This window comes from Procambarus clarkii, chromosome 6 (assembly GCF_040958095.1).
Source record: "Procambarus clarkii isolate CNS0578487 chromosome 6, FALCON_Pclarkii_2.0, whole genome shotgun sequence".
Lineage (NCBI taxonomy): Eukaryota > Metazoa > Arthropoda > Malacostraca > Decapoda > Cambaridae > Procambarus > Procambarus clarkii.
Window position 1 is genome coordinate 2574649 of NC_091155.1, and position 27178 is coordinate 2601826.

At 46.9% G+C, this 27178-nt stretch overlaps 1 protein-coding gene across 1 annotated transcript in view; it reads right to left on the bottom strand.

The window, feature by feature from the left end:
• LOC138354707 (dipeptidase 1-like) overlaps positions 1–27178 on the bottom strand; it is a 184276-nt gene that overhangs the window by 114134 nt on the left and 42964 nt on the right. The window contains exon 3 of the mRNA XM_069309129.1: positions 3660–3792. Within this exon, the coding sequence (XP_069165230.1) occupies positions 3660–3792 (133 nt within the window). The remainder of the gene's footprint in view (positions 1–3659; positions 3793–27178) is intronic.

Here is a 27178-nt window from a genome sequence, read left to right on the forward strand (position 1 = left end):
ACAACCTCAGACCTTCATATGACTCTTAAACGGGGTACGCTTAGCAGAAATATTTTGAAACCCCGTCCTGCCACACACAAACAAAAATTGGGTACCACTTAGTGGGAACATTTCCAAAAACAAAACGTTCCCGCTCTGCGGTCTTACCACCTACTCCAGTTAAGTGGAAAACTTTTGTTCTAGACATTGTTTCACAGCTTAATCCAATGTCACTTATTTGAGACAATTAACCATTCTGTTGAATGTACTCAGAGTGACTATTTCATATGTGAACCTTGATAATTGTGGTGATTATAGATTGAGCAAATGTGATGATAATAGACACTAAGTACCTTGTTCATATAGGTGGACAGAATAAGGTCTTGCCCTTAAGAGATAAATTTCTTGCAGATCCTAGGTGTACAGGTGTGAATACACTCAACTGTGATAACATTGATTATGGAATTAATAGGAAAAGTTTGTATTATATAGATCCCAATATGAATAGTAACTGCTCTCATGTGGATGGTGTCTTGTTAAAGTTTGAACTATTTTGGACTATTCAGTAACCATTTATTTCATTCTCCTGGAGTTCATTGACTCATTACCATTGCAGAATCAAAGATTATAATGTGTCTATTTTTCCCAGTGTTATTTATCTTGTAATATACTTTATTCCTGGTTTAGTGCATGTTGTTCCTAAGATTTTGATTATTTGTGATACTTTCAGATTTTACTCAATAATCATGTGTTTCTACTTACCATTTGATTGTGTAATGTGCATGATACTGAATTTCAAGTTTATTTTCAACTTGCTGGTCATGAGACTGTGTTGTTTAGTGGAGAGTGTCATGTACATTACTCATGATTCTGTTTCATTATGAACTGTTAGCATGTGCATGTCTTTAAATTATTATTATCTCAAGTGTTATCATCTGATGCAACGGAACTGTTTTGATTTTCTTATCAATTTAAAAGTTGCATTTCTTCATTAGTTCTTGCCAATGCTTGTGTATAATTTTGAAGTTCATTGTCAACATTTGTTATCTGACATCCTCGTTATGCTTCAGTACTTAATTCTGTACTTACATTAGTAAGTAATTGAAGTGAAATTAATCTTCAATTAATTCCATTTTTTCTCCTGAGATTGAGGGATGTTATGGATCAGGAATAAATCTGGATCCTAACTATGTTATTAATAAAACTTTTGTTGTCAGTTGTATTTTGTCAACTAAGTTTTGTATTGTTATCATTATCACGGAATAAATGAAATTATTGTATTCCATACTAACCACTGTATTCCAATATACCAGTAGGTGATGGACAAGGGTGCAGCCACAGGTTTTGAATTAGTTCAGTTCTTGCCCATATTGTGTGATAGTCAGCTGTGTATTAAGTGGACCAACTGTAATGAGTTTCATGATATATATTATTTTAATAATATGAGTTGGATATTATTTATGTTAGTACTTATTTTAACTATTACTCATTATATATATTGTATGCAGTGTTGGCCAGAGTGATAAGATGGGGACTGTGTTGAATTAAGAGATGTGGTAAGTTGGCAGCATTTACCTGAGAGCCACTAACACTAGTGGTTTCGATGAGGACAGGAAGCTGGTGACTTGTCAAACGTCCCCCCATTTGCGTTGATGACCCTTTCCAGCTGTACTTTAAACGTTAACAGAGTTTTGGCATTTAAGGCTTCTGTGGTTAGGTGCTTCCATGGGTTAATAACACTGTTGGTGAAAAAGCATCTCCTGTTCTCAGTCTTACATTTGAGCTTGAGCTTGAAACCATTGATCCTTGTTTGTGTTACATCTGACCTTTTGAAGAAATTTTCCAGATCAACATCCACCAAATTGTTCATTGTTTTAAAAGTTTCAATAAGATCGGTCCTATCATGCCTGGTTTGCAGTGTTGTTAGCCCTGGGGGCCACCAATCGTTCCTAATACGTGAGTTGACTTAGCCCCGGAATGATTTTTGTTGTCCAGTGTTGCACTTTCTCCAGAGCAGCTACATCTTTCTGAAGATGAAGTCTCCATGCTTGGATACAGTAATTCAAATGGTGGCACACAGCGATTTATTCAATTGAATAATTGCCCTCGTTTCCTTGAAGTGGAAGGTACACTTGATTATTCCAAGTAAGCGTTTATGACTCCTGCCCCTATCTGCTATGTAACTTTCAATGAGTGGTGGATTTTGACTCCAAGGTCCTTTTCTTCATCAATCTGCCGTAATGTAATGCTAATTAATTTGATAGCTGTGCCGTGGGTTGTTAAGCCCCACATGCAGTGTCCCGTATTTGTCAATATTAAATAACATTTGCCAGTCATCTGACCATTTGTGGAGTTTCTGCTGATCTCTTTGTAAGACTTCTACATAATTATCATTCCCCGCTTTACCATAAATCTTTGTGTCATCTGCAAATTTGATGATGTGGTTTGTAATATTCTCATCTGTCACTGATGTTTAAGACAAAAATGATTGCCCCAAAATTGGACTCCTGTGGTACCCCACTTACCACATTTCTCCAGTCAGATTCATTCCCATTTAGCACCACTCTTTGTTTTCTTTGTTTTAAGTATTGTTTTATCCATTCTAGTATTTTTCTATTAATCCATATGTCTGTAATTTTTCTTTTGCCAGTCATTCATGTGGTCCCTTATCAAAGGCTTTATCAAAATCCATGTATACTACATCAACTGGAAGCGCTTTGGCTGAGTACCTGATTACCGTTTCCAAAAATGTGAGCAAGTTTGTAAGGCAGGATCTATCTTTAACGAATCCCATGTTGTGTCGATTGTACAAGATTGTTCACTGAAAAGATGGTGAAAGATTCTCACTCATAGGATTCTCTATGTGAGCTTGCAGATGTGTGATGTCAAGCTGATTGGACGGTAGTTCTCCGCTGAGCTCTTTCTGTCTTTTTTTGAATATAGGGGTGACATTTGCATATTTCCAATCTAGGGGACTATCCCTTGGGCCGGAGACTTTGTGAAAAGTAATTTCAGTGGAAGGCATATGTTACGACCCCACATACACCAGTATGATCATACTGTGGCTGGTGTTACTGGACAGAGATAGGCAGGTCATTGTCTTTCTACTGATACTATTAACTGGTCGAACCAGTAGTGACTCTCACGACATAGTCGGTGAAAGGCGGCTTGCCGAGGCACAAAATTACTTCACCAGCTATGATGAACGTGAGTTCAACACTACATCTTCTCGTTATTTCAAAACAATGTTGCTTTAATTCCAAAGAAATACAATTTATTATCATTGTAAATAAACTACCAAGAGTTTATTAAGCAGTAAACCAAATTTTTTATATTTTTCTCTGATCATGAAATAACACAAGCTTGCCTTTTACTCTGATAGCTTAAAGAACGAGGTTAATATTTTATCCAAGGCCTGACCGCTGAGTGGACAGCGCTCAGTATTCGTAGTCCTAAGGGTCCGGGTTCGATCCCCGGTGGAAGCAGAAACAAATAGGCAGTTTATTTCACTCTGATGCCCCTGTTTACCTAGCAGTAAATAGGTACCTGGGAGTTAGACAGCTGCTACGGGCTGCTTCCTGGGGATGTGTAACAAAAAGGAGACCTGGTAGAGGACCGGGCCGCGGGGACGCTAAGCCCCGAAATCAAGTGAGGATAACCTATATACAGAAGGCACTGACCATCAGCGGAGGTGGCGAGGCGGAGGTCATCAGGGTACTGGTCAATGAGGCGCTTGATGAGGTCAATCTGTTCTATGGTGAGCTGCACGGCGTTGAGTCTCTGTGCCTCACACGGCACGTACGACGCCCAGAACTGTGGGGCAGGAGGAAATAAATGACCAATAAAATAATCAATTAATAACCATAAAAATCATAATTAATAAAAGAATAAAATTCATAAAAAATAAAATTCATAAAAAAGAATTCATAACAAAAATTTAATGACCACTTACGAAACCTGTGCATCTTTCCACGATCATGGGACTTTGTCTGTATTTAATAAACAGTTTACAAGTTTGGAAATGCTTCGAGGTGGATCTTGACCTTAACTTTGTATTCTTATAGACGCCCTCGAAGAGCTTCGGAGCTTATAACCTGTTTAATGAAATTAGACTATGTCGGTATGCTCGAGAAAAGATGCACAGGTTTCGTAAATAGACACTTGATAGACCGTTGCCCTGTTGTAACCGGATTATTGTCTGGAATTTAGTTAGTAGTTCTCTCTCAACGTATTGCAGCGGAAGCTGTTGATGAGCTTATTGATGACAGTGGTGAATGGATCCTGGCGTGACATGGACAGGCCTGTGACATGGACAGGTCTGTGTCATGGACAGGTCTGTGACATGGACAGGCCTGTGACATGGACAGGTCTGTGACATGGACAGGTCTGTGACATGGACAGGTCTGTGACATGGACAGGTCTGTGACATGGACAGGTCCGTGACATGGACAGGTCTGTGACATGGACAGATCTGTGACATGGACAGGTCTGTGACATGGACAGGTCTGTGACATGGACAGGTCTGTGACATGGACAGGTCTGTGACATGGACAGGTCCGTGACATGGACAGGTCTGTGACATGGACAGATCTGTGACATGGAGAGGTCTGTGACATGGACAGGTCTGTGACATGGACAGGTCTGTGACATGGAGAGTGCTGTGACATGGACAGGGCTGTGACATGGAGAGGTCTGTGACATGGACAGGGCTGTGACATGGACAGGTCTGTGACATGGAGAGGTCTGTGACATGGACAGGTCTGTGACATGGACAGGTCTGTGACATGGACAGGTCTGTGACATGGACAGGTCTGTGACATGGACAGGTCTGTGACATGGACAGTGTTGTGACATGGACAGAGCTGTGACATGGACAGGTCTGTGACATGGACAGGTCTGTGACATGGACAGGTCTGTGACATGGACAGTGTTGTGACATGGACAGAGCTGTGACATGGACAGGTCTGTGACATGGACAGGTCTGTGACATGGACAGGTCTGTGACATGGACAGTGCTGTGACATGGACAGTGCTGTGACATGGCCAGTGCTGTGACATGGCCAGTGCTGTGACATGGACAGGTCTGTGACATGGACAGGTCTGTGACATGGACAGGTCTGTGACATGGCCAGGTCTGTGACATGGACAGGTCTGTGACATGGACAGGTCTCTGACATGGACAGGTCTGTGACATGGACAGTGCTGTGACAGGGCCAGTGCTGTGACATGGACAGAGCTGTGACATGGACAGGTCTGTGACATGGACAGGGCTGTGACATGGACAGGTATGTGACATGGACAGTGCTGCGACATGGCCAGTGCTGTGACATGGCCAGTGCTGTGACATGGACAGGTCTGTGACATGGACAGGTCTGTGACATGGACAGGTCTGTGACATGGACAGGCCTGTGACATGGACAGGTCTGTGACATGGACAGTGCTGTGACATGGACAGGTCTGTGACATGGACAGGTCTGTGACATGGACAGGCCTGTGACATGGACAGGGCTGTGACATGGCCAGAGCTGTGACATGGACAGGGCTGTGACATGGACAGGGCTGTGACATGGACAGGGCTGTCACATGGACAGGTCTGTGACATGGACACGGCAGTGACATGGACAGAGCTGTGACATGGACAGAGCTGTGACATGGACAGGTCTGTGACATGGACAGGGCTGTGACATGGACAGGGCTGTGACATGGACAGGGCTGTGACATGGACAGGTCTGTGACATGGACACGGCTGTGACATGGACAGAGCTGTGACATGGACAGAGCTATGACATGGACAGGTCTGTGACATGGACAGGCCTGTGACATGGACAGGTCTGTGACATGGACAGTGCTGTGACATGGACAGGTCTGTGACATGGACAGGTCTGTGACATGGACACGGCTGTGACATGGACAGAGCTGTGACATGGCCAGTGCTGTGACATGGACAGGTCTGTAACATGGACACGGCTGTGACATGGACAGAGCTGTAACATGGACAGGGCTGTGACATGGACAGTGCGGTGACATGGACAGGGCTGTGACATGGACAGAGCTGTGACATGGACAGAGCTGTGACATGGACAGAGCTGTGACATGGACAGAGCTGTGACATGGACAGAGCTGTTACATGGACAGAGCTGTGACATGGACAGGTCTGCGACATGGACAGGTCTGTGACATGGACAGGTCTGTGACATGGACAGGGCTGTGACATGGACAGGCCTGTGACATGGATAGGGCTGTGACATGGCCAGAGCTGTGACATGGACAGGGCTGTGACATAGACAGGTCTGTGACATGGACAGGTCTGTGACATGGACAGGGCTGTGACATGGACAGGGCTGTGACATGGACAGGGCTGTGACATGGACAGGTCTGTGACATGGACAGGGCTGTGACATGGACAGGGCTGTGACATGGACAGGGCTGTGACATGGACAGGTCTGTGACATGGACAGGGCTGTGACATGGACAGGTCGACAACATGGACAGAACTGTACCATGGACAGAGCAGACTGAACAGCTCTGAACTTCTAGAACTGTACCATGGAAGGGTGGGCAGACTGCATATTTTTGGATTGCCAGAAAGCCTTTGATACAGTACCACACAAGAGGCTAGTGAAAAAGCTGGAGATGCAGGCTGGAGTGAAAGGGAAGGTACTCTGTTGGATAAAGGAGTAACTAAGCAACAGGAGACAAGGAGTCAGAGTGAGGGGTGAGGTTTCAGATTGGCGAGTCATTACAAGTGCAGTCCAGCAGGTGTCAGTCCTTGGACCTACACTGTTTCTGATATATGTAAATGATCTCCCAGAGGGTATAGACTCGTTTCTCTCAATGTTTGCTGATGATGCAAAAATTATGAGGAGGATTGAAACAGAGGATGATAGTAAGAGGCTACAAGATGACCTAGACAGACTGAATGAATGGTCCAACAAATGGCTGTTGAGGTTCAACCCGAGTAAATGCAAAGTAATGAAACTAGGCGGTGGAAACAGAAGGCCAGACACAGGATACAGAATAGGAGATGAAGTACTTAATGAAACGGACAGAGAGAAAGATATAGGAGTTGATATCACACCAAACCAGGACATGATTTATTGTGATATCACCAAACCAGGACATGATTTATTGTGATATCACCAAACCATGGGTTTCATTACCCATGATCACTTGGACATGTGTCCAAATGATCCTGGGTAATCACTTGTGTGGATCCAAGGTGTTACCAGAGCTAATATTGAAGGCTGTGCCGGAGGAGTGCCAGAAGGGCCGTGGTACTGATGGAACACTGGACCAAGTAGACCTAGCTAGCATCCTCGAGGATAAGGCAGAGGACAGCCAAGTCATTGTATACCCTGCCTGTGTAATGACAAGGTTGGGTGTAGCCGCCGAGGGTGACACTGGAGACGATGTGGCGGTGTCCATGTCACAGCTCTGTCCATGTCACAGACCTGTCCATGTCACAGACCTGTCCATGTCACAGACCTGTCCATGTCACAGACCTGTCCATGTCACAGACCTGTCCATGTCACAGACCTGTCCATGTCACAGCTCTGTCCATGTCACAGACCTGTCCATGTCACAGACCTGTCCATGTCACAGACCTGTCCATGTCACAGACCTGTCCATGTCACAGACCTGTCCATGTCACAGACCTCTCCATGTCACAGACCTCTCCATGTCACAGACCCGTCCATGTCACAGACCTGTCCATGTCACAGACCTGTCCATGTCACAGACCTCTCCATGTCACAGACCCGTCCACGTCACAGACCTGTCCATGTCACAGACCTCTCCATGTCACAGACCCGTCCATGTCACAGACCTGTCCATGTCACAGCTCTGTCCATGTCACAGCTCTGTCCATGTCACAGACCTGTCCATGTCACAGACCTCTCCATGTCACAGACCCGTCCATGTCACAGACCTGTCCATGTCACAGACCTGTCCATGTCACAGACCCGTCCATGTCACAGACCTGTCCATGTCACAGACCTGTCCATGTCACAGACCTATCCACAGACCTGTCCATGACATGGATAGGTCTGTGACATGGACAGATCTGTGACATGGACAGGTCTGTGACATGGACAGGTCTGTGACATGGACAGAGTTGTTACATGGACAGGTCTGTGACATGGACAGAGCTGTGACATGGACAGGTCTGTGACATGGACAGTGCTGTGACATGGAGACGGCTGTGACATGGACCGGTCTGTGACATGGACAGGTCTGTGACATGGACAGGTCTGTGACATGGACAGAGTTGTTACATGAACAGGTCTGTGACATGGACAGAGCTGTGACATGGACAGGTCTGTGACATGGACAGTGCTGTGACATGGACAGGTCTGTGACACGGACAGGTCTCTGACATGGACGGGTCTGTGACATGGACAGGTCTGTGACATAGACAGGGCTGTGACATGGACAGGTCTGTGACATGGACACGGCTGTGACATGGACAGGTCTGTGACATGGACGGGTCTGTGACATGGACGGGTCTGTGACATGGACAGGTCTGTGACATGGCCAGTGCTGTTACATGGACAGGTCTGTGACATGGACAGGTCTGTGACATGGACAGGTCTGTGACATGGACAGGTCTGTGACATGGACACGGCTGTGACATGGACAGGTCTGTGACATGGACAGAGCTGTGACATGGACAGGTCTGTGACATGGCCAGTGCTGTGACATGGACAGGTCTGTGACATGGACAGGTCTGTGACATGGACACGGCTGTGACATGGACAGGTCTGTGACATGGACAGGTCTGTGACATGGACAGGTCTGTGACATGGACAGGTCTGTGACATGGACAGAGCTGTGACATGGACAGTGCTGTGACATGGACAGTGCTGTGACATGGACAGTGCTGTGACATGGACAGTGCTGTGACATGAACAGGTCTGTGACATGGACAGGTCTGTGACATGGACACGGCTGTGACATGGACAGGTCTGTGACATGGACACGGCTGTGACATGGCCAGGTCTGTGACATGGCCAGGTCTGTGACATGGACAGTGCTGTGACATGGACAGTGTTGTGACATGGACAGTGCTGTGACATGGACAGGTCTGTAACATGGACAGTGCTGTGACATGGCCAGGTCTGTGACATGGACAGTGCTGTGACATGGCCAGGTCTGTGACATGGACAGTGCTGTGACATGGCCAGTGCTGTGACATGGACAGTGCTGTGACATGGACAGTGCTGTGACATGGACAGGTCTGTGACATGGACAGGTCTGTGACATGGACAGGTCTGTGACATGGACACGGCTGTGACATGGCCAGTGCTGTGACATGGACAGTGTTGTGACATGGACAGTGCTGTGACATGGACAGGTCTGTGACATGGACGGGTCTGTGACATGGACAGGTCTGTGACATGGACAGGCCTGTGACATGGACAGGTCTGTGACATGGATAGGTCTGTGACATGGACAGGTCTGTGACAAGGACAGGTCTGTGACATGGACAGGCCTGTGACATGGACAGGTCTGTGACATGGACAGTGCTGTGACATGGACAGGTCTGTGACATGGCCAGGTCTGTGACATGGACAGTGCTGTGACATGGACAGGTCTGTGACATGGACATTGCTGTGACATGGACAGGTCTGTGACATGGACAGTGCTGTGACATGGCCAGAGCTGTGACATGGACAGGGCTGTGACATGGATAGGTCTGTGACATGGACACGGCTGTGACATGGACACGGCTGTGACATGGACAGTGCTGTGACATGGACAGGCCTATGACATGGACAGAGCTGTGACATGGACAGGGCTGTGACATGGACAGGTCTGTGACATGGACAGGTCTGTGACATGGACATTGTTGTGACATGGACAGGTCTGTGACATGGACAGTACTGTGACATGGCCAGAGCTGTGACATGGACAGGTCTGTGACATGGACACGGCTGTGACATGGACACGGCTGTGACATGGACAGAGCTGTGACATGGACAGGGCTGTGACATGGACAGTGCTGTGACATGGACAGGTCTGTGACATGGACACGGCTGTGACATGGACAGAGCTGTGACATGGACAGGGCTGTGACATGGACAGGGCTGTGACATGGACAGGTCTGTGACATGGACATGGCTGTGACATGGACAGAGCTGTGACATGGACAGGGCTGTGACATGGACAGGGCTGTGACATGGTGTTACGAACCCGGATCCAGCGTCCGAGCACGGAGCAGTGACGACCGCGCCATCTGTGGGTCAGCTCCTGAAACCCCCTCCAAACAGACGACGACACCTGGTGAGGACGGCGTGTACTGGCCACAAGGGCCAGTTTCCAGTCCTGTGCAGCTCACAACACCGCCGCTGCTGACCTCTGGTGAGGTGGTGCTCAGACTACAACGCCATCTATGAAGTGGATATGTCGGGCGTTTGTGTCTGAGCCTTTAAGTGAGGTGTTTTAGTGTCCCTGTTATTGATGACGTGTCTACTTACAGAGTCGACCTGGGACTGCTGTAAGGGAAGTTGAGTCAGTCTACCCAAGGCAGCCGTCTCCATACCTTGTGCTTTGCTGCAGCAGCTGTGAAGTCGTCCTCCGGAAGAACACTGTGGTGTTACCCTGCCAGTGAAGAGGCAGTTGAAAGGATCGTCGTTCCCGGGACCGACTACTGGAGACGTTTATCCACTGGGGTATTGAGGACAGGAGAGTGATTTGTGGCATCACACGAGGCTCCTGTCTAGGGCGTTACCCTTATATCGTTCGTGGAGTGGCCTGACCAGCCTTGCTGATCCGGAACCTGCCAGCAGACCTGCTGGACGTGTGGTTGACGGCCTCCACGGTGGTGCCCCCAGTGGACCTGTGTTTTGGCTGGCCTGTGTTTGGGGTAGACTCAGCTTGGTCGAAGGATTCGTCGAGGGACCACGAAAGCACCGAGGACTCAGCACCGAGAGTCGGCATCCAGAGTCTTCAGCAGAAGACCACTGTGTATTCCCCTGTACAGTGTTAATACCCCTCCCCCTGTGCACTCTTTTATATATTATTTATTGGTGATGGGAATAATTATAGTCTTAAGTTCTTAACTTTCTTTCCCTTCCCCTTTTTAAGTTTCTTGCGTCACGGATCACATTCCTTGAAAGCCACTACTGGCTTGGGGTCGGATACAACTTCCTCTAACAACATCAGAGTAAGAACCCCGTTGCGTCCCGAGAGGGCCGTAACATAATTGGCATCCCCAGCGGGATACGTCCCCTTGTCTAGTATGTTTGACAGGGGTGGTGAAGTGGCGCAATCCCTGTATATAATTCCCCCTGTGTGTGACGATTGTGACGTTATACATCCTGTGCGGTGCTTAAGAGTGACTAAGTGCAATATTGACTAGTGCGGTGCTCAGTGATTCAGTGCAATATTGTAGAGCGAAGTGTTCGTTGCGATTTAGTGCAATATTGTGTAGTGTGGTACCCGAAGTAATTACGTGCAATATTGGCAAGTGAGGCGCCAGGTGCGATAAAGTGCAATATTGACATAGAAAAGTGCTCGGTGCGTTAAGTGCTAAAGTGTAAGCGGTGTGTCAAGTGCTAGTGTCTAGTTAAGTGTTCCATCGGTGACAATGGCAGAGAAAGCTACCATCGATGATCTGGACGATGTGCAGGCTTTTCTGAACAGAGAGGACTGTCTTGCCAGATTAAAATATCTGAGCAAACCAGAGCTTGTACTAGTGAGCGCCTACCTGAAGATCAAGATCCGTGCCAGTGATTCCCGTGTGGAGATCTTGTCTAAGGTTCACCGGCACTTGAAGGCAGAAGAGAAACAGGAAGGCGAGGCTCCTAGTACAAAGGAAGGTGAGGAAATAGCTTCCACGGAAAAGGAAGATAAAGGCAGCGACATTGACAGTGATGCAGGTGAGCTGAACATTAGCTTTCTTACAGTCAAAATGCGTGCCTTAGAGATAAATCGCGAGATAGAGTGGAAGAAGTTAGAATTAGAACGAGAATTAAAAGATAAAGAAGTGGAGATGAAAAATAAAGAAATGGAGATGAAAGAAAAAGAATTGGCGATGAGGCGTTTAGAATTAGAAAGAGAAGAAAGAAGAGAAGAACGAGAAAGAGAAGAGAAACGAGAGAGAGAAGAACGAGAAAGAGAAAGGGAAGAGCGAGAAAGAGAAGAGAAACGAGAAAGAGAACAGCGAGAGAGAGAAGAAAACGAAAGACAGAGACAACATGAACTAGAAGTATTACGATTAGGCGGTGGTCGGAGGCCAACAACGGACACCAGCGGTTTCGATCCGGTAAGAAACATGAAAATGGTCCCCAAATTCAATGAGAGGGAAGTCTCGAAGTTCTTTGCAGCCTTCGAGAAAGTCGCTGCCTCTTTGGAGTGGCCAAGGGAGAATTGGGCCATCATGATACAGTCAGTCTTGACTGGGAAGGCCCAAATCGCCTACTCCACGTTATCCCTTGACGACTTCGGCGATTACGACAAGGTGAAGAAGGTTGTGCTCATGGCATACCAATTGGTACCTGAGGCGTACAGGCAGAAGTTTAGAAACCTGAAGAAGACCTCAGAGCACACTTTCACCGAATTCGCCACCATCAAGGAGCGACTTTTCCAGGAGTGGTGTGCCTCTCGGAAGGTGGAGACCAAAGAAGACCTCGAGCAGCTTATACTGCTAGAGGACTTCAAGGATTGTTTGTCTGGAGACCTGAAGACGTACTTAGAGGAACAGCAGGTAGAGACCTTGAGTGCGGCAGCCACCATGGCTGAAGAGTATATCCTGACTCATAGGCCGTCTGCTAAGTACGTCCCAAGGCATTACCAACGCCGGTTTGACAGACCTCATGACGAAGAGGAAAGACCCATCCCACAAAGCGCTAAGAAGACGCCCCCAAGTAGCCCTCGAAGGACTAGTCCTAGCAGTCCGAAACACCGTAGTCCAAGGAGGAATATGGTGTGCTGGACTTGTGGGCAGAAAGGGCATGTAGCTGCTATGTGCCGAGGCAGAAGAGGTGGCGGCGCACGTAGGGAAGTGATGATGATGAGCTGTGTAACACCACCAGCAGGAAGCCAGTCGACGACGACGCAGGAAGAACCCAGATTGTTTTCCCCTCACACTTCAGGCGGGTATGTATCGAGTGATCATACTGGTAGATCAGTTGTAGTGCTCAGAGATAGTGGAGCAGCCCAGTCCCTGATCGTGAAGAGCTCGTTACCCGAGGGAGTAAGTGTGGATGGGAGACAAAAGGTTGTCCTGGTTGGGTTTCCAAGGACGCGGTACATCGCCCCCTTAGTGCTGGTACATCTCGACTCGCCTTACTTCAGCGGCACATGTGCGTTGGCAGTAGTCGATACCCTCCCTGTGGCTGGGATTGACGTGGTACTAGCCAACGACTTGGTGACAGATTGGAGCATCAATCTTCCCAAGATCGCGGACGAGTCAGCCAAAACAGCAAGGTCGGAGGTAACGGCAGGCAATGGTAATGTCCAGGTAAAGGCAGACCCGGATTCAAACAGGTTTAATTTGTCCTCTCACCCGCAGATCGACAGTGTTCTAGCAGAGTCTCCTGATTCTTCTCTCGACAAGGAACATGAGGTTACGATGGCAGAAGTACCTGAGCTACAAGAGAGGCCTTGTGTGCAGGCACCCACAGATACCAACGAGTCTGGAGCGAAGGCGAATGTGTACTTGCGGTATGGCATTGTATAGCGTTCATTGAACCGGCCAGAGATTCCCCAGACGTCAGAGGTATGTGAGGTGTGTTCGAAAGGTCTAGAGCCCTCTTTGGTCCAAACCAGGCTAATGGATGTAGCCGGCTATGGACATTTCAAGCTCAGGAAGCTTATCCCTCAGGTGACCAAATGTTTCCTAGCAGTATTTTGTTTTATTCTCGTGTGTGGTCTCGGTAAGGATCAGTGGACGACCCGAAGGATGATGGCTCCCTTGAACATCGGGAAGAGGTCCCAGGGATTGGAGACGTGCACAGTGAGTAGTGCAGTCGAAGAAGGGACCTGGAAGGTGATGGTTGATACAGGAGGTACGAGATATGATAATGTGAGTGACTGTTTCCGACAGGTTGACACCCCCCGCGTGACTGCTGAGCCTCAATGCAGCGTTATGTGGAACGTTGGTCGACCTGACGGTGGCAGAGCGAATGCCATCTGCGACGTACGAACAGCCCCGTTGGGACTAGGTGTGGACCTAGTAGAGTATGCTGTAAGTACTGTTTTACCCGCTGTCGCTGTCACTCTGAATTATCAGACCCCTGTATTCCAGGTGCCCGACTCCCTGAAGGACCGCCGGATCGGTACCAGAAATGCCGTCTGTGTCCAGCCATCATCGGTGCCACGACACAGGGAAGTGTCGAGTCGCCCCAGATCGTGTCTACACCGATCCTTACTCGAGAGATGTGGGATTATGCTCCGGATTAACATCTCGGTGGAGGTGTGGAGAAGTACATCAGGCAGGTCATTGCCTTACATCTGCAAGTTTCCTTTGTGCGAGAGTTCCCCAGTGGTACAGTTCTGTGGACGAGACAGCCTCGCCGTTCCAGTTTATGAAGCATGTGTGTCCATTTGGAGATGTGTCGCCGTACTAATTTGGTTTGTGTCTCTTTTTATAGAACCCCAATCCAAATTCTTTTTGGTGGGGAGGTGTTACGAACCCGGATCCAGCGTCCGAGCACAGAGCAGTGACGACCGCGCCATCTGTGGGTCAGCTCCCGAAACCCCCTCCAAACAGACGACGACACCTGGTGAGGACGGCGTGTACTGGCCACAAGGGCCAGTTTCCAGTCCTGTGCAGCTCACAACACCGCCGCTGCTGACCTCTGGTGAGGTGGTGCTCAGACTACAACGCCATCTATGAAGTGGATATGTCGGGCGTTTGTGTCTGAACCTGTAAGTGAGGTGTTTTAGTGTCCCTGTTATTGATGACGTGTCTACTTACAGAGTCGACCTGGGACTGCTGTAAGGGAAGTTGAGTCAGTCTACCCAAGGCAGCCGTCTCCATACCTTGTGCTTTGCTGCAGCAGCTGTGAAGTCGTCCCCCGGAAGAACACTGTGGTGTTACCCTGCCAGTGAAGAGGCAGTTGAAAGGATCGTCGTTCCCGGGACCGACTACTGGAGACGTTTATCCACTGGGGTATTGAGGACAGGAGGGTGATTTGTGGCATCACACGAGGCTCCTGTCTAGGGCGTTACCCTTATATCGTTCGTGGAGTGGCCTGACCAGCCTTGCTGATCCGGAACCTGCCAGCAGACCTGCTGGACGTGTGGTTGACGGCCTCCACGGCGGTGCCCCCAGTGGACCTGTGTTTTGGCTGGCCTGTGTTTGGGGTAGACTCAGCTTGGTCGAAGGATTCGTCGAGGGACCACGAAAGCACCGAGGACTCAGCACCGAGAGTCGGCATCCAGAGTCTTCAGCAGAAGACCACTGTGTATTCCCCTGTACAGTGTTAATACCCCTCCCCCTGTGCACTCTTTTATATATTATTTATTGGTGATGGGAATAATTATAGTCTTAAGTTCTTAACTTTCTTTCCCTTCCCCTTTTTAAGTTTCTTGCGTCACGGATCACATTCCTTGAAAGCCACTACTGGCTTGGGGTTGGATACAACTTCCTCTAACAACATCAGAGTAAGAACCCCGTTGCGTCCCGAGAGGGCCGTAACACATGGACAGGGCTGTGACATGGACAGGGCTGTGACATGGAGAGGGCTGTGACATGGACAGGTCGGCAACATGGACAGAACTGTACCATGGACAGAGCAGACTGAACTGCTCTGAACTTCTAGAACTGTACTATGGAAGGGTGGGCAGACTGCATATTTTTGGATTGCCAGAAAGCCTTTGATGCAGTACCACTCAAGAGGCTAGTGAAAAAGCTGGTGATGCAGGCTGGAGTGAAAGGGAAGGTACTCTGTTGGATAAAGGAGTAACTAAGCAACAGGAGACAAGGAGTCAGTGTGAGGGGTGAGGTTTCAGATTGGCGAGACATTACAAGTGCAGTACCGCAGGTGTCAGTCCTTGGACCTATACTGTTGGACAGTATAGTCCTTGGATCTATACTCCTCCGGCTGTGCCGGAGGAGTGCCAGAAGGGCCGTGGTACTGATGGAACACTGGACAAAGTAGACCTAGCTAACATCCTTGAGGATAAGGCAGATGACAGCCAAGTCATTGTATACCCTGCCTGTGTAATGACAAGGTTGGGTGTAGCCGCCGAGGGTGACACTGGAGACGATGTGGCGGTGTCGACTCCACTGAAGGAAGAAAACGTGGAAGTATTAGGGCTTTTCGGTGAAGGTTTAGCTCAGGAAAATGAAGGCTCGGGGGAGGTCAGAAGTGAAGATGACCCTGCATGAACGATTCAGCGTGAACAGAGTGGACCTAATTAGAGTGCAGAACGACGAATTCATAGATCTGATCAAGGAGGCGAAAGGGGGAAACTCGTGTCTGGAGTCCCCAGTGCATTATTACATGGACAATGACATATTGACGAGGAAGTGGCGACCGGATATAGCCGGCGCGGATAAAATGTGGTTGGAAAAACACCAAGTGTTGGTGCCGAGGGAGTTTAGGAAAGTAGTGTTAGAACTAGCCAACTCCATGGACATGGCAGTGCACTTGGGTGTGAAAAAGACCTTGAAAAAGGTGCAGGAACATTTTTATTGGCCAAACATATGGAAGGACGTGAAAAGGTATTGTTGGACATGTTTGGCATGCCAGCGTGCAGGTAAGCTGGCCCCGGCTGTACCAAAGGCATCTTTGAGGCCCATCCCAGCTTTTGGTGAGCCTTTCGAGAAGGTCCTGGTAGACTGTGTGAGTCCATTGCCAAGGACCAGGAAAGACCACGAATATTTGTTGACCATAATGTGTACAGCCACCCGTTTCCCTGAAGCATTCCCCTTGAGGAAAGTGACGTCACGAGCCGTTCTAGATAGAGTGCAGAACTACGTGGGGCAGGGTAGGCATGCCCAAGATTATCCAGACGGACCAGGGGAGCATCTTTCCATCAAAACTGTTCAGAGAAACTGCAAAAGGATGGAAGGTGGAACAAATGCGCTCGTCATCCATCACCCTCAGTTGCAGGGGGTGTTGGAGCGTTTCCATGGAACGCTGAAGAGTTTGTCACAGATACACTGCGCTGTGGAAGGGAGTAAGTGGGACGAGGCGTTACCATCTGTATTATTTGTCATCAGGGATGCGGTGGTGGAATCGCTCGGATTCACCCCATTTTAGCTGGTGTACGGACACTCAGTGAGGAGTCCAGTGAGCGTGTTAAAAGAACAGCTCACTGAGGAAAGGCATAAAGTGGATGTGGGACAGTATGTGAAAACTTTTAGAGAGTGACTCTCTAGGGCCAGTGAGTTGGCCAAGGAAAATCTAAAGACGTCCCAGGCAGAGATGGTTAAATATCATGACAGGAAGGTGAAGGACAGGAAGTTTCATGAAGGATAACAGGTGTTAGTCCTCCTGTGTGTGAAGGGGAATGTACATGAGTCAAGGTTTTGTGGGCCATATGCGATCCAGAAGGTGTTAGGAGAATTATGTGGTATATATGCCAGATCGGCCCAGGAAGTCACAGGTTTGTCATATGAACCTGAAGAAGAGGTATTACGATAGGGATAAGCCTCCAAGTGAAGAGGGAAAGATAGAAGCCCCGCCGCAGGCGACTGTACTTTGTGTCAGACACGAGAAAGGAGTACAGGAGGAAAACAGTAAGTCAGAGAGAGCTGATGGTGCGAAGATGTTGAATACAGAAAGCCTGGCCCAGATAGACGAGCATTTGGGTCATTTAGAGGATGATCAATGCCAGGAGTTAGTGGGAATCTTACGAAGGAATGGGTCACTATTTACGGATGTGCCTAGAAGACATCACAGAACGGTACATGAAGTTAATGTGTAGAGAATATGTTTACAGAGGTGACGTGGAGAGTCTATTGAACTGTGGTAATCAGGTCATTTTGGGCAGTCCAGAACTCCTGATTTGTTCCTGTGAGAGGACAAGTGGCCGTCGTCGGTAGTAGCTGTTGTACTTGTGCAGTGTTGTGTGGACCAACGTACCCGGGATTTGGCCAAGAGGAGTTGCAAGACAACAGTAGAGGCGGTCTGCTGAGAGGTGCTGCTAGTGTGTTGCTTGAGACTTCTGCCAGGGAGTTAGAGACCCATGGAAGTAATTATTTGTGACCCCTGTCAGTGTGTTGCTGAAGTTCTCTGCCACTGTGTGTCTGGAGAGCGGATGTGGGGTATTGGGGCATTGTGACGAAATAGTGTTAGGTCTGGCCTATGTTGAGGAAAGTGAACTCGCCGGTGATTACCATTGAACGTGGACGACGTATACTTGAAGATAGTGGACTCACCGGGTTTTGAAGAACACTGCAGATATATTGAGTGTCCTGGGTGAAAGTGACATTCTGTACGTAAGTGTAGTTATATTGCGACTTCTTTACCCCTTTATTCCTTACACATTTACCTGCTACCGCCAATTGTTGAGAATTTACCATTGACTTGGGGTGGGATTATGGAAGAAGAGGCTCTAAGGCACACAATGCCGGAAGAACCCGGTTACTGGCTCAAGCAGGCCGTAACAAAGGGGCAAAGGTTTATTGAAAATGACTATTTGTATTTAAATGGCACAAATTGGGGGTTCTTTTTGATTGTCTTTGAAATTAAACAAAAGGCGAAAATCTTGCTTAACTGAAGGTTAGCTGCTTGATGGGGTTCTGGGAGTTCTTCTACTCCCCAAGCCCGGCCCGAGTCCAGACTTGACTTGAGAGAGTTTGGTCCACCAGGCTGTTGCTTGGAGTGGCCTGCAGGCCCACATACCCACCACAGCCTGGCTGGTCTGGCACTCCTTGGAGAAAACTATCTAGTTTTCTCTTGAAGAGGTCCACGGTTGTTTCGGCAATATTTCTTATGCTCGCTGGGAGGATGTTGAACAACCGCGGATCTCTCATGTTTATACAGTGTTCTCTGATTGTGCCTATGGCACCCTTGCTCTTCACTGGTTCTGTTCTGCATTTTCTTCCATATTGTTCACTCCAGTATATTGTTATTTTACTGTGTAGATTTGGGACCTGTCCCTCCAGTATTTACCATGTGTGTATGTTATTTGATATCACTCTTGTCGTCTTTCTAGTGCGTAGATTGGGAGAGCTTTGAGACGATAACAATAATTTAGGTGCGTTATCGCGTCAATGTATGCCGTATATGTTCTCTGTACTCCCTCTATTTCTTCAATCTCTCCTGCTCTGAAGGGAAAAGTGAGTACTGAGCAGTACTCAAGACGGTACAGCACAAGTGATTTGAAGAGTTCAACAATCGTGATGCAATACCTGGATTTGAAAGTTCTCGTAATCCATCCTATCATTTTTCTGGCAGACGCAATATTTGCTTGGTTATGCTCCCCTAAACGTTAGGTCGTCAAACATCATTATTCCCAAATCCTTCATATGTTGCTTTCCTACTATGGGCAAATATGATTGTGTTTTGTACCCTGTATTATGTTTAAGGTTCTCATTTTTACCATATCTGAGCACCTGGAATTTATCGCTGTAAAACATGCTATTTCCTGCTGCCCAGTCGAAAACTTTATTAATATCTGCTTCTAGCTATTCAATGTCTTCAGCAGAGGTAATTTTCATGTTGATTTTTGTGTCATCTGCAAAGGATGATACGAAGCTGTGCCTTGTATTTGAGTCTATATCAGATATGAGAATAAGGAAAAGCAGTGGTGAAAGGACCGTTACCTTGAGGTACAGAGCCTTTAACTGCACTTGGACTCGATTTTATATGGGTTAACTGTTACTCTCTGTGGTTTGTTCGACAGAAAACTGAGCATCCAGCGTTCTACTTTGCCAGTTTTTCCCATTGACCTCATTTTGTGTGCTATCACTCCATGGTCACATTTATCGAATGCATTTGCGAAATCCGTGTATACCACATCAGCATTCTGTTTTTCTTCTAATGCTTCAGCGATTTTGTCGTAATGGTCAAGTAGCTGTGAGAGGCATGATCTTTCCGCTTTAAATTCATGTTGACCTGGATTGTGGAGGTCATTGGTTTCCATGAAACTAGTGACCTGACTCCTGATCATACTCTCAAATACTTTATTATGTGTGACATTAGTGCAACTGGTCTATAATTCTTTGCCAATGCTTTGCTCGCTCCTTTGTGTAGAGGGGCTATGTCTGCTGCTTTAAGCGCATCTGGTATCTCCCCCATGTCTAAACTCTTCCTCCACACTATACTGAGTGCCTGTGCTACTGGCACTTTGCATTTCCTTATAAATACTGAATTCCATGAGTCTGGACCCGGGGCTGAGTGCATGGGCATAGTGTCAATTTCTCTTTCAAAATCTGCCACGCTTGTGTTGATATCAGCTATATTTATAGGGGTTTGGATATCACGCATAAAGAAGTTCTCCGGATCTTGCACTTTCATGCTGTTTATTGGAGTGTTAAACATGTCCTCAAACTGCTTTTTTAGGATTTCACTAATTTCATTGTCATCCTCAGTGTATGAACCTTCACTAGTACGAATAAGTCCAATACTGGCAGTGGTTTTCGCTTTTGATTTAGCATATGTGAAGAAATATTTTGGGCTTTTCTATACTTTTTTTTTTTTTTTTTTTTTTGAGATATATACAAGAGCTGTTACATTCTTGTACAGCCACTAGTACGCGTAGCGTTTCGGGCAGGTCCCTGGAATACGATCCCCTGCCGCGAAGAATCGTTTTTTCATCCAAGTACACATTTTACTGTTGAGTTAAACAGAGGCTACAGTTAAGGATTTGCGCCCAGTAAATCCTCCCCGGCCAGGATACGAACCCATGACATAGCGCTCGCGGAACGCCAGGCGAGTGTCTTCTTGAATTGCTTTCTGTTCAAGTTGCCTTTGTTCAATCTGATATGAATACTTCAGTCTCTGTTCAATTTCTTCAATCTCCCTGTTTAAATTATTCCTTCTTTGTATGGAAAGTCGTGTCTGCTTAATCATTCCCGTTAATTTTTTCCTTCTTTTGTAGTGTCGTCTGCGTTCTCTTTCTACATTGGACCTTTTTGTGGGTTTCCTTTAAGGAACATGTTTCAGACAGTCTTCATATGCTTCAGAAGTCAGTTTTTCTATTCCTTGTGTAGGATTTTTATTACTTAGAACATTTTCCCATTGAATGTTTGTAAGTTTCCTGTTTATTTTCTCGCAGTCAGTTCTTTCATTATTAAAATTGAATTTATTGAATACCCCTTCTCAGTTTTTTTTCTTGGGCCTACTACCGTTATTAATGTTAGTTTACACTTCAATGCGCTTGTAAACCGAGTACTTAGTGTCTGAGACAGTAATGTCTCTGATCAGCTCAGCATTGTTTGTGAATATCAGGTCCAGTGTGTTTTCGTTCCTAGTTGGTTCTGCAATCTGGTGACTGAACCATAATTTGTCACAGAATCTCAGTAGTTCCCTGACCTGTGGTTGATTATTTTCAGGTTGATTTCCTGCTATAATTTTATTGTTTACTATTATCCATTTTAAACTGTGTAGATTAAAGTCTCCAAAGAAGATAATACTTGGTAGGGATTTTGCTAGGTTATCAGGGATATTCTCTATTTTGTTGAAAATGTTGCTTCCAGTATAATCACACACTCTCCTGTTCACCGCATGCACTAGCCTACACATAACACACACACTTGCAAACACGCCACACACACACACACACACACATCTCTCTCTATCTCTCTCTCTATCTCTCTCTCTATCTCTCTCTCTATCTCTCTCTCTCTCTCTCCCTCTCTCCCTATCTCTCTCTCCCCCACTCCACTCTGCCCTTCTGACAAATCCTATCATGGCACAACTAGGAACAGCGTCAAGCATGACAGCCAGAAGCAGCAGGGGAACAGGAAAAAGTTCAGGCGACGAAATGAAGGAAATGTTCGCCCAGTTTCTGGAGGACATCAAGAGAGAGATGCAGGAAATGATGCAGGAAATGAAGAATGAAATAAGCAACCTAAAAAGAGAGCTGACAGCAGCAAAGGAGATTAGAGCCCTCAAAGAGAACAATATCGATGCTGAGACTCAGATAACCACCCAGGGAGAAGGTGGTAATAGTACTTTGGAAGAGAATGCCACATTAAAAGCAACATTTGCAGAAATGCTAAAAAAAAAACAACTCTGAAGTAATGTCTGCATTGATGGAGGTAGCCATGAAAGCAGCCACCTCACAGGAAGCGGCACGCTTCACTAGCCAGCTGCTGGAAAGAAAAAGAGCAGTGTTAGCTGTAGGTATTAAAGAGCAGGAAGGCTCTAATAAGAAAGAGTGGAATGATAAGGGCAAAGCGGCAGTGAATGAAATACTGAAGGCACTAGACATGGAAGGGGCTGAGCATAGCATTGAGAAGGTTTTCAGGTTAGGCTGGTACAAAAAAGACCGAGACCGTGTGTTGAAGATCGTGTTTTCAAACGAGAACACAAAGGACACGATTCTAACAAAGAAAAGCCACCTGCAACATGTGGGAGAATTCAAAAAAGTATTCCTGCAGAGGGACATAACGAGGGAGGAGAGGGCCATGGCAGCAGAAGCAAGGAAGAAGCGCAGGGCAAGAGGGGAAAACCAGGAAACCACAGCTCCCAACACATCACCCCCAGAGGCGAGGGGGGAACCCACAACCAGCTACCCAGTAACACGAGCGGGGAGGGCAACCACACCACCCTCCTCTGCATAGAAAACCCCCCCTTTCCTTCCTGTCCTCCTGCCCCGTTCACCCCATACCCTTCCTGTCCTTCCCCTTTCACTTGACCCCACACCCCTCATCCCAGTATCCTCTGCAACCCTGGCATCCATCTCACAAATCCTCACACCCATGGCACAGCTTCCTCCACCAGCAGAACATTCACCAAGGAGGAGATTTGAGAAGGGACAGAAGAAAGTGAGCCTCAAGTCAATGTACACTAACATAGATGGTATTACAAATAAGGCAAATTAACTTGGAGAATGGGTACTAGAGGAAAACCCAGACATAATAACTCTCACAGAAACAAAGCTGACGAAAACAATAACCAATGCAGTGTTCCCACAGGACTATTATGTTATGAGGAAAGAGAGAGAAGGAAGAGGTGGTGGTGGTGTAGCTCTGCTGGTAAGAAAAGACAGGGATTTTGAGGAGTTGGTTGTTCAGGGATGTGAAGGTTTCAGTGACTACATAATAGGAACAATAACAACTGGAGGGCAAAAAATTATAGTCGTAGTCATATATAATCCGCCACCAAATGACAGAAGACCCAGACAGGAATATGATAGAAACAATATGGCCACCATTAACATAATAGAGATAGCAGCTTCTGTTGCTAGCAGGAATGGATCTGGACTACTAATCATGGGAGACTTCAACCATGGGAAGATAGATTGGGAGAACAGAGACCCGCATGGAGGACCAGAAACATGGAGAGCTAAGCTGCTGGACGTGGCAACAAGAAACTTTCTAAGCCAGCACATCAGGGATCCAACAAGAATGAGAGGAGAGGATGAACCAGCAATGCTTGATCTGATATTTACCCTGAATGAGTGGGATATAAGGGAAGTCAAGATGGAAGCACCCTTAAGAATGAGTGATCACAGTGTATTGAACTTTGAGTACCTGGTAGAGCTAGGAATTATCCCCCCCCCCCCCGAAAAAGAACTAGGAAACAAAAGGCTGGCATACCGAAAGGGAAATTTGAGGAGATGAGAACCTTCCTAAGGGAAATACCTTGAGACACAGTCCTCAGAGCTAAGTCTGTACAAGATATGATGGACTATGTCACCCAAAAGTGTCAGGAGGCAGTAAGCAGATACATCCCGGCCCAAAAGGAAAAATCCGAGAAACAAAAGAAGAATCCATGGTATAATAGGGCATGTATGGAAGCAAAGAAACTGAACAAAAGGGCATGGAGGAACTTCCGGAATAACAGAACACCAGAAAGCAGAGAGAGAGATACCAGAGAACCAGGAATGAGTACGTCAGGGTGAGAAGAGAAGCAGAGAAAAGTTATGAAAATGATATAGCAAACAAAGCCAAGACCGAACCAAAGCTACTCCACAGTCACATCAGAAGGAAAACAACAGTGAAAGAACAGGTAGTGAAACTTAGAACAGGCGAGGACAGGTATACAGAGAATGACAAAGAGGTGTGTGATGAACTCAGCAAGAGGTTCCAAGAGGTCTTCACAACAGAACAAGGTGAGGTCACTGTGCTAGGAGAAAGGGACGTAGACCAGGCGGCTTTGGAAGAGTTTGAAATTACGAGAGAGGAGGTCAAGAGACACCTGCGGGATCTGGATGTTAGAAAGGCTGTTGGTCCAGACGGGATCTCGCCATGGGTACTGAAAGAGTGTGCAGAGGCACTTTGCTTGCCACTCTCCATAGCGTATAGTAGGTCACTGGAGACGGGAGACCTACCAGAAATATGGAAGACGGCGAATGTGGTCCCAATATACAAAAAGGGCGACAGGCAAGAGGCACTGAACTACAGGCCAGTATCCTTGACTTGTATACCATGCAAGGTGTTGGAGAAAATCGTGAGAAAAAACCTGGTAGCACATCTGGAGAGAAGGGACTTCGTGACAAATCGACAACATGGGTTCAGGGAGGGTAAATCTTTCCTGACTGGCTTAATAGAATTCTATGACCAGGTGACACAGATTAAGCAAGAAAGAGAGGGCTGGGCGACCTGCATTTTCTTGGATTGTCGGAAAGCCTTTGACACAGTACCGCATAAGAGGCTGGTACATAAGCTGGAGAGACAGGCAGGTGTAGCTGGTAAGGTGCTCCAGTGGATAAGGGAGTACCTAAGCAATAGGAAGCAGAGAGTTACGGTGAGGGGTGAGACCTCTGATTGGCGTGAAGTCACCAGTGGAGTCCCACAGGGCTCTGTACTCTGTCCTATCTTCTTTCTGATATATGTAAATGATCTCCCGGAGGGTATAGATTCATTTCTCTAAATGTTTGCGGGTGATGCCAAAATTATGAGAAGGATTAAAACAGAAGAGGACTGTTTGAGGCTTCAAGAAGACCTAGACAAACTGAAGGAATGGTCGAACAAGTGGTTGTTAGAGTTCAACCCAACCAAATGTAATGTAATGAAGATAGGTGTAGGGAGCAGGAGGCCAAATACAAGGTATCATCTGGGAGAGGAAATCCTTCAGGAGTCAGAGAAAGAAAAAGACTTGGGAGTTGATATCACGCCAGACCTGTCTCCTGCAGCACATATCAAGAGGATAACATCAGCGGCATATGCCAGGCTGGCCAACATACGAACGGCATTCAGAAATTTGTGTAAAGAATCATTCAGAACTTTGTATACCACATATGTCAGGCCAATTCTGGAGTATGCAGCCCCAGTATGGTGTCCATATCTAGTCAAGGATAAGACTAAAGTGGAAAAGGCTCAAAGATTTGCCACCAGACTAGTACCCGAGCTGAGAGGTATGAGCTACGAGGAGAGACTGCGGGAATTGAACCTCACTTCGCTGGAAGACAGAAGAGTTAGGGGGGACATGATCACTACATTCAAGATTCTGAAGGGAATTGATAGGGTAGATAAAGACAGGCTATTTAACACAAGGGGCACACGCACAAGGGGACACAGGTGGAAACTGAGCGCCCAAATGAGCCACAGAGATATTAGAAAGAACTTTTTTAGTGTCAGAGTGGTTGACAAATGGAATGCATTAGGAAGTGATGTGGTGGGGGCTGACTCCATACACAGTTTCAAGTGTAGATATGATAGAGCCCAATAGGCTCAGGAATCTGTACACCTGTTGATTGACGGTTGAGAGGCGGGACCAAAGAGCCAGAGCTCGACCCCCGCAAACACAACTAGGTGAGTACAACTAGGTGAGTACACACACACACAAATCACATCCCCTGTAAAATACTGGAAATAATAATTAGGCTACGACTGGTTGCACACCTGGAGAACATTAGGTTTGTGAACAAACATCAACATGGGTTCTGGACAGGGAAATCGTGCCTAACAAATCTTCTGGAATTCTATGATAAAATAACGAGGATAAGACAGGACAGAGATGGTTGGGCAGACTGCATATTTCTGGACTGCCAAAAAGCCTTTGATACAGTACCGGAAAAGAGACTGCTGTTCAAGCTCGAGAGGCAGGCGGGGGTGGGGGGAAAGGTCCTAGCATGGATAAGGAACTACCTAACAGGAAGAAGCCAAAGAGTTACGATAAGGGGCGAGAAGTCGGACCGGCGAACAGTAACAAGTGGAGTACCACAAGGATCGGTGCTGTGACCAATTCTATTTCTTGTATATGTTAACGACATGTTTACAGGCGTAGAGTCCTACATGTCGATGTTTGCAGATGACGCAAAGTTGATGAGAAGAGTTGTGACAGATGAGGATTGCAGGATCCTCCAAGAGGACCTGAACAGGTTGCAGAGATGGTCAGAGAAATGGCTACTGGAATTCAACACGAGCAAATGTAAAGTTATGGAAATGGGACTAGGAGATAGGAGACCAAAGGGACAGTACAAAATGAAGGGGAACAGCCTACCTGTGACGACGTGCGAAAGAGACCTGGGTGTGGACGTAACACCTAATCTATCTCCTGAGGCACATATAAATAGGATAATGACAGCAGCGTACTCTACACTGGCAAAAGTTAAAACATCATTCAGAAACCTAAGTAAGGAGGCATTTAGGGCGCTTTACACTGCCTTCGTGAGGCCAGTCTTAGAGTATGCCGCCTCATCATGGAGTCCCCATCTGAAGAAGCATATAATGAAACTTGAAAAGGTTCAGAGGTTGCAACGAGACTCGTCCCAGAGCGTCGAGGGATGGGGTATGAGGAGCGCCTGAGGGAACTGTGCCTTACGGCACTAGAAAGAAAAAGGGAGAGGGGGGACATGATAGGAACGTATAAAATACTCAGAGGGATTGACAGAGTGGACATAGACTAAATGTTCACACAGAATAGTAACAGAACGAGGTGACATGGATGGAAGCTTGAAACTCAGATGAGTCACAGAGATATTAGGAAGTTTTCTTTTAGCGTGAGAGTAGTGGGAAAATGGAATGCACTTCAGGAACAGGTTGTGGAAGCAAATACTATTCATAATTTTAAAACCAGGTATGATAGGGAAATGGGACAGGAGTCATTGCTGTAAACAACCGATGCTTGAAAGGTGGGATCCAAGAGTCAATGCTCGATCCTGCAGACACAACTAGGTGAGTACACAC